At 36.4% G+C, this 16,305-nt stretch overlaps 1 protein-coding gene across 1 annotated transcript in view; it reads left to right on the plus strand.

Annotated features, from left to right (window-relative positions):
• The window catches only part of NIN (ninein), a 136,546-nt gene that overhangs the window by 50,681 nt on the left and 69,560 nt on the right, over nucleotides 1-16,305 (plus strand). The window contains 3 exon segments of the mRNA XM_044659944.1: nucleotides 207-397; nucleotides 4,143-4,289; nucleotides 5,117-5,284. Coding sequence (XP_044515879.1) covers nucleotides 207-397; nucleotides 4,143-4,289; nucleotides 5,117-5,284 — 506 coding nt within the window.

Raw genomic sequence — 16,305 nt, forward strand, 5'->3', positions numbered from 1 at the left:
CAGATTCCAGCGCTATTTTTTACTAGTTAGCAATACCTGACAGTGGGAATATTAGTACATTTAAGATTGCAAACATTGTGATATGTGTGGTGTTTTGACAAATAATTTGTTACCAAGAAACACAGTATTACTTAGAGGAATGGACCTTCTTATATAAATTCAATCTTTAATCAAAACACAAAGAAATTAATCTTTTTTTTTTTCAGGTCAGTTAAGGTTTTGGAACCCTGATGACTTAAATGCCTCACAGAGAGGATCTTCTCCCACTCAAGGTTGGATTGATAACAAACTACATGAAGTTTGTGAAGATCTTGGGTTGTCTCAAGATGCCCACTTAAATAAAAAGAAGCTGATCTCCATCTGTGAACAATATGACTTGAAAAATGTCAACAAGGAGGTAATTATATTATGGTTAAAATGAGGAAGTCATCTATTGATTTCATGAAGCTTACTTTTTACTTTAAGTTTACCAGTTAGTGAATGTTTTCATAACACAGTGATTTGCAATGTTTTCTTCACAACTCTGTGAGGTAGCTACTTCAAATATTATTTCCATTTTATAGATGAGGAAAGTAAAACTCAGAGGTTAATTGAATTACCTATGAGAATACAGAAAATATTCAGAGATCTGTACTAAGTGCTATAGAAAGGTAGGGAAGGGAGTGTGGAGATGGTGACGATAAAGGGAGAAAAGAGGAAGAAAGAATAAGAATGTTGCTCAAGATTGATGATATGATAACAGATTATGGAGAGAATGCATAAATAATACTTATTTTACTTCTACTAGCGTGATTTGAGGTCAGAGGACCTGGATTCAGTTCAAATCTAAACTGCTACTTAGTGTTCATGTGACCTTGGGCAAGTCATTTGACCTCTGTAGGCCTCTGTTTCTTCATCTGTAAAATGACAGGGTTAAATTAGATGACTTCTAAGTTTTCTTCCATCTACAAATCTATAATCCTGTGAAGAACAATAAATTATAAGTTTATTGTCTTAATATGAAAGACCTGCTGGTCCTCTCCAAATACAATACAATAAACATTTATTAAGTTCCTACTATGTACCAGGTACCGTCTAAAGCTATGGAGACATCAAAAGAGGCAAAAGATCACCCCTCCTGTAAAATCTAGAGAAAAGAAAAGAGAGTATCAAGGAGGAGAGAGTAATTAACAGAGTCAAAGGCTACAGAGAGGTCAATGAGAATGCAGATTGAGAAAAAATCATTGGATTTGCTAAGAAATCATTAGTAACTTTAGAGAGTTTCAGTGGAATGGGAAGGTTGGAAGCCAGATACAAAAGATAATATGGAAATAGAAAAAATTTAGCAATCAGTTGAATATATGGTATAAGTAAAGCTGTTTTGAGGCTTAAAACACTTTGCAAACCTTTAAGTATTATTTGTTATTGTTAGTAGCCTACAGTTACCAGACATTCAGTCTGGTGATGACTTCCTTTCCTAAGCCTTCTATTGCACTCCTGCTGAGCTCTTACAGTATTTATAGAGCAATAAAGGTGTTTAATGATCAAGTTCAATAAAAGTGTTTAATGATCAAGTTCTCTAAAAAAAAAAGAAGCAATGTATACCCACATTTATAAACTTAGTCTATTTTATAAAAACATTTAAAAGTACAGATAATTAACAAAAGTCAAGGTCTTATTTGTTTTTCATTTGTTTTAGTCATATCTGGTTCTTGTAATGCAAGGTGGCTAACAGAAACTTTTTGCTTCTGTAATTTCTAACGGTCACAAAAAGTCAGTTAAACATCTTAGAATGTTCAGAAAGTCAGTTAGCACTTAAAGCTATAAATAGAGGTGAAGTTCCAACTGATGGGGTTTTTGCCTTCTGGCTTTCGCTGTGGCTGGAGGCTTTTGCTTTGGCCTTTCGGCTTTGGTCTAATTGCTTCGGCCTTGGCCTGTACTTATTTTGTTTTGGGGAAATTTGGACCTATCTCATTTCTCTGGACCTCTCCCATCTCCATCCCTCCCCTTCCCTGATTTTCCTTTGGGTTCTGGTTGGAAGGGAGGGCTTGATGATTGAACATTGTGGGTTTTAGTTTCTTTAGATAATTAGAGTATCCTCAAATAAGTTACCCCTAGGTTTGATAAAGACTTTACTTAAAAGGCAATCAAATCTTCCTGACTGGGAGAGCCAGGCTCTCTCTGTCTAAACCTCTCTGCGACCCATCCCCCACCCTCACCCCTCTCCCTAGTAGCAGTTAGAAAATCCTGAACCCCTCTCCCGTCTAACTGACCCCGATATTAATAAATCCCCTTGTTACCTATTCAAATCCTGTGGTGAGTCATTGTGTCGAAATTAAGACAAAGGCCAAGAGGAAGGAATCATTTTTCTTTTATTTCTTGAGAAAACTTGGGCATCCATCTTGGCAGGAAGTACCTCCCCGAGACTTCCTCCAGCCATCAGTTTGACTGGCAGGGAGGGCCCCTCTCGAATCCTCCCAAAAGAGACTGGAGAAACTAACAAGAGAAACCCTCCAGTCAAGCCCAAACATTTCTTACTGGCCCTGGTTTCCTCCCTGTATTCTCTGTCTCAAGCCTCTGGGAATAAACCTGTCTGAGCTGCCCTCTCCTACATACCCCATTTCCCTTATCTCCTATATACCTTCCCCTACCTTCATTCCTCCTCCAATCACCTTATAATCCCTATTCCCCTTTACCCTTCCTCAACACCCACCTTATTTACTATATTTTTTATAACACTCTTTATGACCCCATTTGGGGTTTTCTTGGGACAATTCAAGCTTTTCAAAAGTAGAATTACTTTTCAAGTGTTTCAAGGCACCTTTGTGGCCTTCAAGTATTGAGAAGAAGTAGGAGAATAATTTATATAATAACTACATCATAAAGAAATACAACTTTGAAAAATCTGGGAACTCCATCAATGCAGTGAAAACTGATTCTAGGAGACTAATAATGAATGATGCAACCTGATTCCTGAGAGAGAGGTGATGGATTTAAAAGGAAGAATAAAACATATTTTTGGAAATAGCATATGTGGGAATTTGCTTTACTTGACTATGTATATTTTCTACAATGTTTCCTTGCCCTCTTTGGAGGTGGAAGTGGGAGGAACAGAAAATAAAATTGAAAATAAATACTCAAATTAATTTTTTTAATTGTTGGATAAGTTTCCTATCTTTTTTGTGATGTGTATTTTAAGATCAAGTTGCAATATTCCTCCATTTTGGAGCTTCTATAATTGAGGAACAATTCTGCTTCTGAGGATATCCATTTATCCAAGTTCATTTCCTCATTAGCATCAACTTCCCAGCCTAAGAAAAGTAAAAATCCCCCAAACATTTTTTTGGTATAAATGTTTGATACAAGTCAGACGATGAAACCTCGGCCTTCTAAAGTCTTCTACCATTAATAGTTTGGCAATATGCTTTGAAAAATATGAGTTTCATTAGTAAAAATCCCTTTTTCCATTTTTCAGTGCTCTGGTCTTTTTATTATCTTGACCATGACAAACGTTTTTTTTTTTTATTATATCAATGGTTATAGGCTATTTAAAATTTTTTTAATCTCTATTTTAAATATATTAGTGATGCATTCTCATAGAAATAAGTTCAACCCTCAAATTGAAATGAGGATGTATATACTTACCTCTTTCCCTCTAGTTCACACAGCTATTTATTCTAATTCCATGCCTCCTTTGTTCCATACATAAAGGGATCGAGCCATCTACTCAGGCCAAGAGTTCTCTCTCCATAGATATACTTTCAAATGTAGCTCCAGCCTGCTTGGGAATTTTCTTGTACTCTGACCACTCTTGTCTCTGGAAATTCAACTGCCAAATGCCACCTGAATGAAGGCACAGAATAAACCTAGCCATAAGTTCCCAATGGAATTCTTATGGAAAGGGTGCAGGATTTAGAATCAGTATAAGTTTGAGTTTTTCCTCTAGCACAATCAGTGATAACTGAAACCTCTCTGCAATTGTCACCTAATGTAATATGAGAAATCTGCTTGCCAATGTTTTGACGATTCATACATATATGAATATACATACACACATACATATATGAAACATATAAGGCACTTGACTAATGTTTATTTATTTACAACTTCTTATGTGAACAGAAGTATTTTAAAATTTAAGTTTCTGCTTAACCGTTTCCCAGATGTTTGAAGCTGTCTTCCACGATCTTGAGCCTGATGGTACAATGAGTATGAAAGATTTTTTCTATGGTTTGTTTAAAAATGGAACATTCCTTACCACATCAGCTTCAACTCCTTATAGACAGCTGAAAAGACACCTCTCCATGCAGGTAAGGATCATATAAAAAACTATTTCAATGTAGGATGGAGTTAGAAAATTTTTTGATTATTTGCCAGTGATTAATAGGATCAAGAGCTAAAGGGGGGGAATAGTAAAATTTGCATAAAACCTTTGACTTGTAGTGTAATGCTTTTGCTACCAGTTGGGACAAGTTCTGCCACTAGTTGTTGTTAATTTCAGATAATTTGACAGAGTTGAAAGATACTTCAAAAATTCTCTCTTTCTCATTCTTGATTCCCTGACTCTGACTCCCCCCCCCCGCCCCGTTTCTCTGATAATGAGTTTCCATAAAGGTACCTGCAGTAACTGTCATCAAATTCCCAAAGGGTCTCATAACCCTCACTTTCAGAAACCATTCCAGGTTCCTTTGGTAGACCAAAAATTCTACTCTTATGTGTAACATCCTCACTTTACACTATGAAGCCATTGATATAGAATGGCACAAATCTTGAGGAGTGGGTTAAAAAGAAAGGAAAGATGAAAATTTATTGTCAGATGTCTGTGTTTTCAACAATTCTATTGTTTAGCCTATTACTTTCATCTCTAAATTAGAATGTCTTGTTTAAAATAGGACAGGCTCCTTTAATAACTTTTTTAAAAAAACTTTTATTTGGTAGGTTACTTTTAGTAAACTTCATAGTCTTAATATTTCATATAGAAGATCGAAAGGGCAGAACTTCTTTCTCAGCTGAAGTATTTACTTGTTGTAGTCACATAAACAGGACCAATAATTCTATTCTTTTTAGTCAGCCTCTGCCTGTTGTAGTGATGAAATATGTAGATCCAAGATAAGCCTACAGCATTTCTCTCTCCTAGTCCTTTGATGAAAGTGGGAGACGCACCATGATTTCTTCAACAATTACAAGTTCAATTACCTTCCGATTATTCTCTTGTCTTGACGATGGAATGGGATATGGTTCTGTGGAACAAATACTTGATACATGGAATGAAGAGGGCATTGAGAATGGGCAGGATATCTTAAAGGTAACTCAACAATAAGAGAGCAAAAAGTAGCATTATCTAAGCAACATCATAAATAATAATTTTTAAAAATAATTCTACTTTTCGACTTAGTAACTCTGTTTGATAATTATTCATTTAACTCTCTCTATGTGCAAAGTATTGTACTAGAAATTGAGGATACAAAGAAGAAAAACATGTATTAACTTCAATGTAATAGAGCCTAGAACTGCTAAAAGGCAAAGAGATGTGTGAAAAGAAATTTGAAGAAAGCTCTCTCTTTCAGCTAGACTGGGGGAAAAGAGAAGTTTTCATGGAACTAGTAGCACTCAAGGTAGACTTGAAATAAGAGAAGGTTTTCAGTGGGAGAGTATATGTGGTATCTGGTATTGGGTACAACTTGTGAAAATACGTAGAGATAAGAAAGATTTAGGGGGAAGATTAGAGATAATTAGCAATGTTAGTCAAGTTTAACTTAAATATAGAACATGTGTAGGGGAAAGGCTAAAGGCTTTGATTCCATCAATATTAGGAAACTCCCAGTTAAGGAAATACTGTAGCCAATTCAGGTAGTTCTCATATTCTTAGATGCCTAGAGCAATGAGTGCTTATACATGGTCAAGTGACATGTATATGGTCATGCATCCAGTCAGTATCAAAAGTAAGACCTAAAGCAAAATCCTTTTTTTTACCTATTTCTTTTCTAATTAATTTTTTTTCTAAATTACATGTAGATATAATTTTTAATAATCATTTTCTGACATTTTATGATCCAGGTTTCCCTTGCTCCTTTCTTTCCTTTCTTCTCCTCTCCCTCCTCCCCCCTCCCCAAGAGAGCAGGCAATATGATTTTTATATTATATTTGTGCTATCATATAAAAATATTTCCATGTACATCATGCTGTGAAAGAAGACAAATATCATTTATACAAGAAAAAAATTAATGAAGGAAATAACATGGAAAGTGGTATGCCTTTTTATAAATTTTCTCCCAACTACTGCTTTGACTGTGTCCCATAAATTCTGATATGTTGTCTCCTCGTCATTCTCATTAATGAAGTTATTGTTTCTATGATTTTTTCCTTTGATCCGCTCCTTTTATAACAGATGATTTAGTTTCCAATTAATTTTTTATTTATCTTTCCATGGACCCTTATTGATTATAATTTTTATTGTATTATGATCTAAAAAGGATGTATTAATTATTTTTGCTTTTCTACATTTAGTTGTGAAGTTTTTATGCCTTGGTCAATTTTTGTGTAGGAGCCATGTACTACAGAAAATGTGTATTACTTTCTTTTCCCATTTAATTTTCTTGAGATCTATTAGTTCTAACTTTTCTAAAATGTATTTACTTCCTTTACCTCTTTCTTATTTATTTTTTCATTTGGTTTATATAGATATGAAAGGGGGGAAGGATGAGCTCCCTCACTAGTATAGTTTGACTGCCTATTTCCTCCTAAAGCTCATTTAATATCTCTTTTAAAAATTTGGAGGCCATGCCATTTGGTGCATGTATATTTGGTACTGATATTACTTCATAGTATATACTACCATTTTTCAATATATAATTTCCTTCCTCATCTCTTTTAATTAGATTTATTTTTGTTTTAGCTTTGTCTGAAGTCATGATTGCTACTCTTGCTTTTTTTACTTCAGATGATGCACAATAAATTCTACCCTTAACTTCATACTGCGTGTCTCCCTGCTTCAAATATGCTTCTTGTAAACAATATATAGTAGGATTCTGGTTTTCATGAACTCTGCTATCTGTTTCCATTTTATGAGTGAGTTCATCCCATTCACATTCACAGTCATGATTACCAACTGTGTATTTCCCTCCATCTTATTTTCCCCTTTTGATCCTACACTTAATCCTTTCATTCCGTTCCTCTTCACAGGTGTTTTGCTTTTAATCACCACCCCTAACTTTTCTCTCCCTTCTATTACTCTACTCCTTCTCTTATTCCCTCCCCACACACACACACTTCTCCATAGGGTAAGATACAATTTTATATATGAATGAGTATGGCTCTCTGAGTCAGTTATGATGAGAGTAAGGTTTAAGGATTGCCTGTTACCACTTTCATCTTGCTCTCCACTGTAATAGTTTTTTAATGCCTCTAGGTAAGATAATTTACCACATTCCACCTTTCTCTTTGCTTTATTCTTAGTGCAATCATCTTTTTTCATCCCTTGGTTTTTCGCATATCATATCATTCTAATCAGATTACTCCCACATTCTCTTATGTATACTCATTCTAAATGCTCTAATACTGATAAAACAATTATTTTTAGGAATTACAAATATCATCTTTCCACATAGGAATACAAACAGTTGGACCTTATTGAATCCCTTCAATTTTCTCTTTCTTATTTACCTTTTTAGACTTCTCTTGAATCTTGTGGTTGAACATCACATTTTCTGTTTAGGTCTGTTCTTTTCACCAGGAATGCTTGGAAATCTTCTATTTTATTAAATGACCATTCCCCCCCCCCCCCCCCGGGAAAGAATATACACAGTTTTGGTGGATAGATTTAATTCTGGTTTGTAAAGCTAAATCTTTTGCCTTCTGGAATATATTTCAAGCATTCCAGTCCTTTAACATGGAAGCTGCTAAGTCCTTTGTAATCCTGGCTATAGCTCCATGATATTTGAGTTGTTTCTTTCTGCTGTTTGCAGTCTTTTCTTCTAGATTTCGGGGCTCTTGAATTTAGATATAATATTCCTGGGAGTTGTCATTTGGGGATTTATTTCAGGAGGTAAATCTGTGGATTCTTTCCATTGCTATTTTACTCTCTTGTTTAAAAATATCAGGGCAGTTTTCTATGATATTTCCTTGTATTGTAACGTCCAGGCTTTCTAAAATCATGGTTCTCAAGTAGTACAATAATTCTTAAATTTTCTCTCCTATTATCTCTCCTACTATTTCCCAGGTCGGTTTTTTTTTTAATTTTAAACATTTATTAATATTCATTTTTAACATGGCTACATGATTCATGCTCCTACTTTCCCCTTCACCACCCGCATTCCCCCCAGCCCATGGCCGACACACATTTCCACTGGTTTTATCATGTGTCCCTGATCAAGTCCTATTTCCCAGTTGTTGATAGTTGCATTGGTGTGGTAGTTTCGAGTCCACATCCTCAATCATGTCCACCCCAACCCATGCGTTCAAGCAGCTGTTTTTCTTATATGTTTCCTCTCCTGTATTCCTTCCTCTGAATGTGGGTAGCGTTCTTTACCATAAATCCCTCAGAACTGTCCTGGGTCATTGCATTCCTGCTGGTACAGAGGTCCATTACATTCGATTTTACCATAGTATATCAGTCTCTGTGTACAATGTTCTTCTGGCTCTGCTCCTTTCACTCTGCATCAGTTCCTAGAGGTCTTTCCAGTTCACCTGGAACTTCTCCAGTTTGTTATTCCTTTTAGCACAATAGTGTTCCATCACAAGGATATGCCATAATTTGTCCAGCCATTCCCCAATTGAAGGACATACCCTTCTTTTCCAGTTTTTTGCCACCACAAAAAACACAGCTATAAATATTTTCCTACAAATCTGTTTGTCTATGATCTCTTTGGGGTACAGACGCAACAATGGTATGGCTGGATCAAAGGGCAGGCAGTCTTTTATAGCCCTTTGAGCATGATTCCAAATTGCCAGCCAGAATAGTTGGATCAGTTCACAACTCCACCAGCAATGCATTAATGTCCCAATTTTGCCACATCCCCTCCAACATTCATTACTCTCCCCTTCTTTCATTTTAGCCAATCTGCTAGGTGTGAGGTGATACCTCAGAGTTGTTTTGATTTGCATTTCTCTAATTATTAGAGATTTGGAACACTTTCTCATGTGCTTATTGATACTTTTGATTTCTTTACCTGAAAATTGCCTATTCATGTCTCTTGCCCATTTATTAATTGGGGAATGGCTTGATTTTCTATACAATTGCTTTAACTCCTTGTATATTTGAGTAATTAGACCCCTGTCAGAGTTTTTCATTATAAAGATTTTTTCCCAATTTGTTGTTTCCCTTCTGATTTTGACTACATTGTTTTTGTTTGTACAAAAGCTTTTTAGTTTAATATAATCAAAACCATTAAATTTACATTTTGTAATTTTCTCTAACTCTTGCTTGGTTTTAAAGTCTTTCCTTTCCCAGAGATCTGATAAGTATACTATTCTGTGTTCACTTAACTTATTTATAGTTTCTCTCCTTATATTCAAGTCATTCACCCATTCTGAATTTATCTTGGTGTAGGGTGTGAGATGTTGATCTAAACCTAATCTCTCCCATATTGTTTTCCAAATTTCCCAGCAGTTTTTGTGTCACATAGTGGATTCATGTCCCAAAAGTTGGGCTCTTTGGGTTTATCATACACTGTCTTGCTGATGTCATTTAGCCCAAGTCTATTCTACTGATCCTCCCCTCTGTCTCTTAGCCAGTACCATATTGTTTTGATGACTGCTGCTTTATAGTATAGTTTAATATCTGGTACTGCTAGACCCCCTTCCTTCACATTTTTTTCATTATTTCCCTTGATATTCTTGATCTTTTGTTATTCCAAATGAAATTTGTTATAGTTTTTTCTAATTCAGTAAAGAAGTTTTTTGGTAGCTTGATAGGTATGGCACTAAATAGGTAAATTAATTTGGGTAGAATGGTCATTTTTATTATGTTAGCTCGTCCTACCCATGAGCAATCAATGGCTTTCCAATTGTTTAGATCTAGTTTTATTTGTTTGGAAAATGTTTTGTAGTTGTTTTCATATAATTGCTGTGTTTGTTTTGGTAGATAGATTCCCAAGTATTTTATATTGTCTAGGGTAATTTTAAATGGTGTTTCTCTTTCTACTTCTTGCTGCTCTAATGTGTTGAAAATGTATAGAAATGCTGATGATTTATGTGCATTTATTTTGTATCCTGCAACTTTGCTAAAGTTGTTCATTATTTCTACAAGCTTCTTAGTTGATTCTCTAGGATTTTTTAAGTAGACCATCATATCATCTGCAAAGAGTGATAGCTTAGTCTCCTCCTTGCCTATTTTGATACCTTCAATTTCTTTTTCTTCTCTAATTGCAACTGCTAGTGTTTCTAGTACTATGTTGAATAATAGAGGTGATAATGGACATCCTTGTTTCACACCTGATCTTATTGGAAAGGCTTCTAATTTATCCCCATTGCATATAATGCTTGTTGATGGTTTTAGGTATATACAGTTTATTATTTTTAGGAAAGGTCCTTCTATTCCTATACTTTTCAGTGTTTTCAATAGGAATGGATGTTGTATTTTGTCAAAGGCTTTTTCAGCATCTATTGAGATAATCATGTGATTTTTGGTTGTTAGACTGTTGATATGGTCAATTATGTGGATGGCTTTCCTAATGTTGAACCATCCTTGCATTCCTGGTATAAATCCCACCTGATCATGGTGGATGATCTTCTTAATTACCTGCTGGAGTCTCTTTGCTAGTATTCTATTTAAGATTTTTGCATCTATGTTCATTAGGGAGATTGGTCTGTAGTTTTCTTTCTCTGTTTTTGATCTCCCTGGCTTTGGAATCAGTACCATATTTGTGTCATAAAAGGAATTTGGTAGGACTCCTTCTTTGCTTATCATATCAAATAATTTGTATAGTATTGGGATTAGTTGCTCTTTGAATGTCTGATAGAATTCACTTGTGAATCCATCAGGCTCTGGAAATTTTTTCTTAGGGAGTTCTTTGATGACTTGTTCAATTTCTTTTTCTGATATAGAATTATTTAGGTATTCTATTTCTTCTGCTGTTAGTCTAGGCAGTTTATATTTTTGTAAATATTCATCCATATCTCCTAAATTGTTATATTTATTGCCATATAATTGGGCAAAAGAGTTTTTAATGATTGCCTTAATTTCCCCTTCATTAGAGGTGAGGTCTCCCTTTTCATCTTTGATACTGTCAATTTGGTTTTCTTCTTTCCTTTTTTTTTATTAGATTGACCAGTACTTTGTCTATTTTATCTGTTTTTTCAAAGTACCAGCTTCTAGTCTTATTTATTAATTCAATAGTTCTTTTACTTTCGATTTTATTGATTTCTCCCTTGATTTTTAGTATTTCTAATTTAGTTTTCATCTGGGGATTTTTAATTTGCTCGCTTTCTAATTTTTTGAGTTGCATACCCAATTCATTGATCTCTGCCCTCCTTAATTTGTTAATATATGCACTCAAGGATATAAATTTCCCCCTGAGTACTGCCTTGGCTGCATCCCACAGAGTTTGGTAGGATGTCTCATCATTGTCATTCTCTTCAATGAAATTGTTGATTGTTCCTATGATTTCTTCTTTGACAAATTGGTTTTGGAGAATCATATTATTTAATTTCCAATTAGTTTTTGATTTGCCTGTCCAGGTGACCTTACTAATTATTATTTTTATTGCATTATGGTCTGAGAGGGTTACATTTATTATTTCTGCTCTTTTGCATTTGTTTGCAGTGATTCTATGCCCCATTACATGGTCAGTCTTTGTGAATGTACCATGTGCAGCTGAAAAGAAGGTGTACTCCTTTTTGTCCCTCTTTATTTTTCTCCACATATCAATTAGATCTAATTTTTCTAGGACTTCATTCACCTCTCTTACCTCTTTCTTATTTATTTTTTGGTTTGATTTATCTAGATCTGAAAGAGGAATATTTAGATCTCCCACTATTATGGTTTTACTATCTATTTCCTTCTTGAGCTCTGCCAGTTTATCCTTTATGAATTTGGATGTTATGGCACTTGGTGCATACATATTGAGCAGTGTTATTTCCTCATTGTTTATACTGCCTTTAATCAGGATGTAATGACCTTCCCTATCTTTTTTAATCATATCTATTTTTACTTTGGCTTTGTCAGAAATTATAATAGCCACTCCTGCCTTCTTTTTCTCATTTGACGCCCAAAAGATTTTCTTCAAGGGCTGAACCTTAAACTTGTGTATGTCAACCCGCCTTATATGTATTTCTTGTAGACAACATATGGTAGGATTTTGATTTCTAATCCACTCTGCTATTTGCTTCCGTTTTATGTGAGAGTTCATCCCATTCACATTCAGCTTTATAATTATCAGCTGTGCATTCGCTGACATTTTTGTTTTCTCCCCTATTCCTACCCCTTCTTAAACTATTTCCTTTTAAACCAGTGGTTTGCTATTAAGTCGGTTTCCTTATCCCCTCCCTTGATTGATTTCCCTTTCTACCCCCTCCCTTGTTATTCCCCTCTTTTTGTTTTTGAAGGCCTAATAAATTCCCTCCCCTTTATTCTCCCCTCCCTTTTTTGACCTCCCCCCTCCTCTGATCCCCTTGGTTTATCCCTTCTGACTTTCTCAGTAGGGTTAGATAGAGTTTTATATCCCAATGGATAGTATAGCTACTCTTCCCTCTCCGAGTTGATTACACTGAGAGTAAGGTTTAAAAATTACCTCTTAATGCTCTCTTCCTCTCCTTTTTATAATAGTATTTGTTCTCTCCCCATCCCATGCCCTCTTTTTATGTATTAGAATATCCTATTTTTCTTATTCTTTCAAGTTTCTCCTGGTGTCCCCCTCCATTTACCCTCCTCTTTCCCACCCCCCATATCATCTTAGACCATTCAGCACTACACCCTCTCCCCATAAATCATTCTTCCCACCACTATAATAGTGAATACTTAATAGTGAATAGAGTTAACTACAGAGAATTATACATAGCATTTCTCCACATAGGAATACAGATAATTAGATCTTACTGAGGCCCTTAAAAAGGCAATTTCAAAAAATTATGAGTTTTCTTTCTTTCCCCTCTGTTTCTTATTTACCTTTTCATGTTTCTCTCAATTTTTGTGGTTGGATATCAAACTTTCCATTCAGCCCTGGTCTTTTCTGTGCAAATACTTGGAAATCTTCAATTTTGTTGAATGCCCATACTTTCCCCTGGAAGTATATAGTCAGTTTTGATGGGTAGTTGATCCGTGGTTTCAGGCCCAGCTCTCTTGCCTTTCTCAATATCATATTCCAAGCTTTGCGGTCTTTTAGCGTGGAGACTGCCAGATCCTGTGTGATCCTGATTGGTGCTCCTTGATATTTGAATTGTTTCTTTCTGGCTTCTTGTAAGATTTTTTTCTTTTACTTGGAAGCTCTTGAAATTGGCAATTATATTCCTGGGCGTTGTCTTATCTGGATTGAGTGTTAGAGGGTTGTTCTATGGATTCTTTCAATGTCTATATTGCCCTCTTGTTGTAGAACTTCAGGGCAATTTTGCTGAATAATTTCTTTTAGTATGGAGTCCAAATTTCTATTAATTTCTCCCTTTTCAGGGAGGCCAATGATTCTCAAATTGTCTCTTCTAAACTGGTTTTCTTGTTCTGTCACTTTCTCCTTGAGATATTTCATGTTTCCTTCTATTTTTTCAGTCTTTTGACTTTGTTTTATTTGTTCTTGTTGTCCTTGAGAGATCATTAGCTTCTAATTGTTCAATTCTAACCTTTAAGGACTGGTTTTCGGCTATAATCTTTTGGTTTTCGGCTATTATCTTTTGGTTTTCCTTTTCAATCTGGTCATTTCTTGTCTTTAGTTGACTTGCCTTACTTTCCAATTGCAAAATTCTGCCTTTTAAACAGTTATTTTCTTGCCTGATTTTCTTTTGAGCTACTTCCCATTTCTCTGACCAAATCTTTTCCAACTTTCTTGTCATCTCAGTTTTGAACATTTCAAGAGCTTGTGACCAGTTTTTCTTATCTTTGGAGGAATCGGGTGTGATTGCTTGTTTTTTCTCCTCTTCTGATTGCTCGGTGGTCTGGATTTTCTCTGTGTAAAAGTTATTGAGTGTTAAAGATTTCTTTTTCTTGTTGTTAATCTTTCTCTCTCTCTTCTGGACTTCCTGATTCTGGGTAGCCATGGTTAGCCAAGCAGTTTCTCAGCTTTGTCCTCGAGCTCAGGGTCTGTCTGCGGTCTTTTGGCTCCTGAGGTCTGAGGTCTGTTTTTTTCCAAGGTCAGGCCCCCTGGTGGACCCTCTTGCTTGATCCTCTGCAGGAGGTTTCTTTACAAGTCTCAGGGCGCTGCTTCCACAGTTGTATACCCGTCTGCACTGATTCCCCACTCAGGGTTTCAGAGCCTTTGCTCCCGCCTGTGTCCGCCTCCGCCCACGTCTCCTCCCGCGCCTGCGCTCTGTGTCTGCGCTCAGAGTCTGTGTGCGTTCTTTAGCTTTTTGGGCTGCTCTCAGGAACAGGCCCTGAAGCTGTCAATGACTCAATGGGTGCCCCAAACTTGCTCTATTTCTTTTGACCTGGCTTCGGCGCTGCAGGTGGTGTGTGTGGAGGGGATGGGGGTGGGGTGGTTGCTCAGCCTGTGATTTAGTGAGAGCTGTTTCACCCCTTTATAGCATGGAAATGTCATGATTCCACGTACCTTCCACGCTGCACCCTGTTGTGGGGTCCCTCCGTTCGACTGGGTTTGTTTTTATGTCGCCTTGAGAAGTCCTGTGTGTTTCGGTCAGGAGAGGTTAAGAGCTGCTTTTTACTCTGCCACCATCTTAACCCGGAACCAGTCAGTTTTTTTTAATGAGATATTTCACAGTTTCTTCTGTGTTTTTTTTATTCTTTTGATATGATTTTTATTGTTTCTTGATGTTTCATGAAGACATTAGCTTCTAGTTACTCAAATCTAATTTTTATGGGATGATTTTCTTCTGTGAGCTTTGAACATTTGGTCAATCCTTTTCCATTTGGCCAATTCTGTTGTTACTTTCTTCTTGCACTGCTTTCACTTCTCTTTGCCATTTTTTTCCTCTGCCTCTCTTAATTGATTTTTGAAAACCTTATTAAGTTCTTCCAGAACCTGATACCAATTCATATTTTTCTCTGAAGCTTCATGTGTATTTCCTTTGCTTTCATTGTTCCTTTCTATATCTGTACCTTGTTTTTCTTTGTTCTCATAAAATTTTTCTATGTTTAGGTATTTTCTTGATGTTTTCTCAATTTCCCATCCTTTTTTCTTTACTTTCACTTTTATCTTAAAGTTCTCTGTTCTTAGGGAAAAGAGGGCACTTTCTTAAACTTCAATTCTTCCTTGATGCTTCCTGTAGCTCTATTTCTGCAAGTTTCAGTTCTTTTAAGGTAGTATGATGACCTGTGGGTTGGGAGCTCTGAAAGCCATCTCCCACTGCCGATTCAATCACAACCCTGAGACAATTAATGGCTTGCCAAGAGTACTGTGAGTTACACTAGGCTGGGGTTCAAATTCTAATCTAAGACTTGAGAGGGGGCTTTGATTTCACTCTGGGTTTTGATCAGGTCAGGCACACTACACTCTGGACTGGGCCTTGTAATTTGAGCTTTAGTAAGGGTTAGATCAGTCTGGGCTCACACAGGCCAGTGGGAGTGCCAGGGAATGCCTTATGCTTGTGCTTGCCACCTCTCTCTGGCCCAGGCATGCCTCACAGATTACCTCCCACTGGGGTTCAAGTCCTCACTACAAGCTTAGGCCAGGGCTCCAGGCTTCACTCTGGGCTTATACAAATCAGGTGTGCTGAACAGACTGATTCATGCTGGGATTCCAGATGATAATGCAGGCTTGGATTAGGGCTTGGAACCTTATGGGGTTTGTGAGGGGTCTCACTGCTATTGACTTAAGTAGGGTCTGATGGCCTGGATATTGGCTTGAACCCAGGCTCAGAACATAGAACAGTAGAAGTGGGGTGTGGAGGCTTGCTGTTGGTATAGCGTCCTATTGACTGTGCTTCCCTTTTACTACAGTGAACCAGATCCTGTCCACCTACCTTTCAAGTTTTCTTTGCATAAAAGTTGTTTCTCTTTTTCTCTTTGTTGTTTCTTTTACTCCAGTAAAATTTTTAAACATTATTTTAAGGTTGTTTGGAGAGGATTCTCATAGTGATTTGAGCTTTCCCTGCTTTTTCTCCATCATCTTGGTTGCTCCTTTGTATTAAATTTCTCCAATAAAGTTTTGGTACCATCCCCTTTTCTCTCTCTCTCTCTCTCTCTCTCTCTCTCTCTCTCTCTCTCTCTCTCTCTCTCTCTCTCTCTCT

This window comes from Gracilinanus agilis, chromosome 2 (genome assembly GCF_016433145.1).
Source record: "Gracilinanus agilis isolate LMUSP501 chromosome 2, AgileGrace, whole genome shotgun sequence".
Taxonomy (NCBI): Eukaryota; Metazoa; Chordata; class Mammalia; order Didelphimorphia; family Didelphidae; genus Gracilinanus; species Gracilinanus agilis.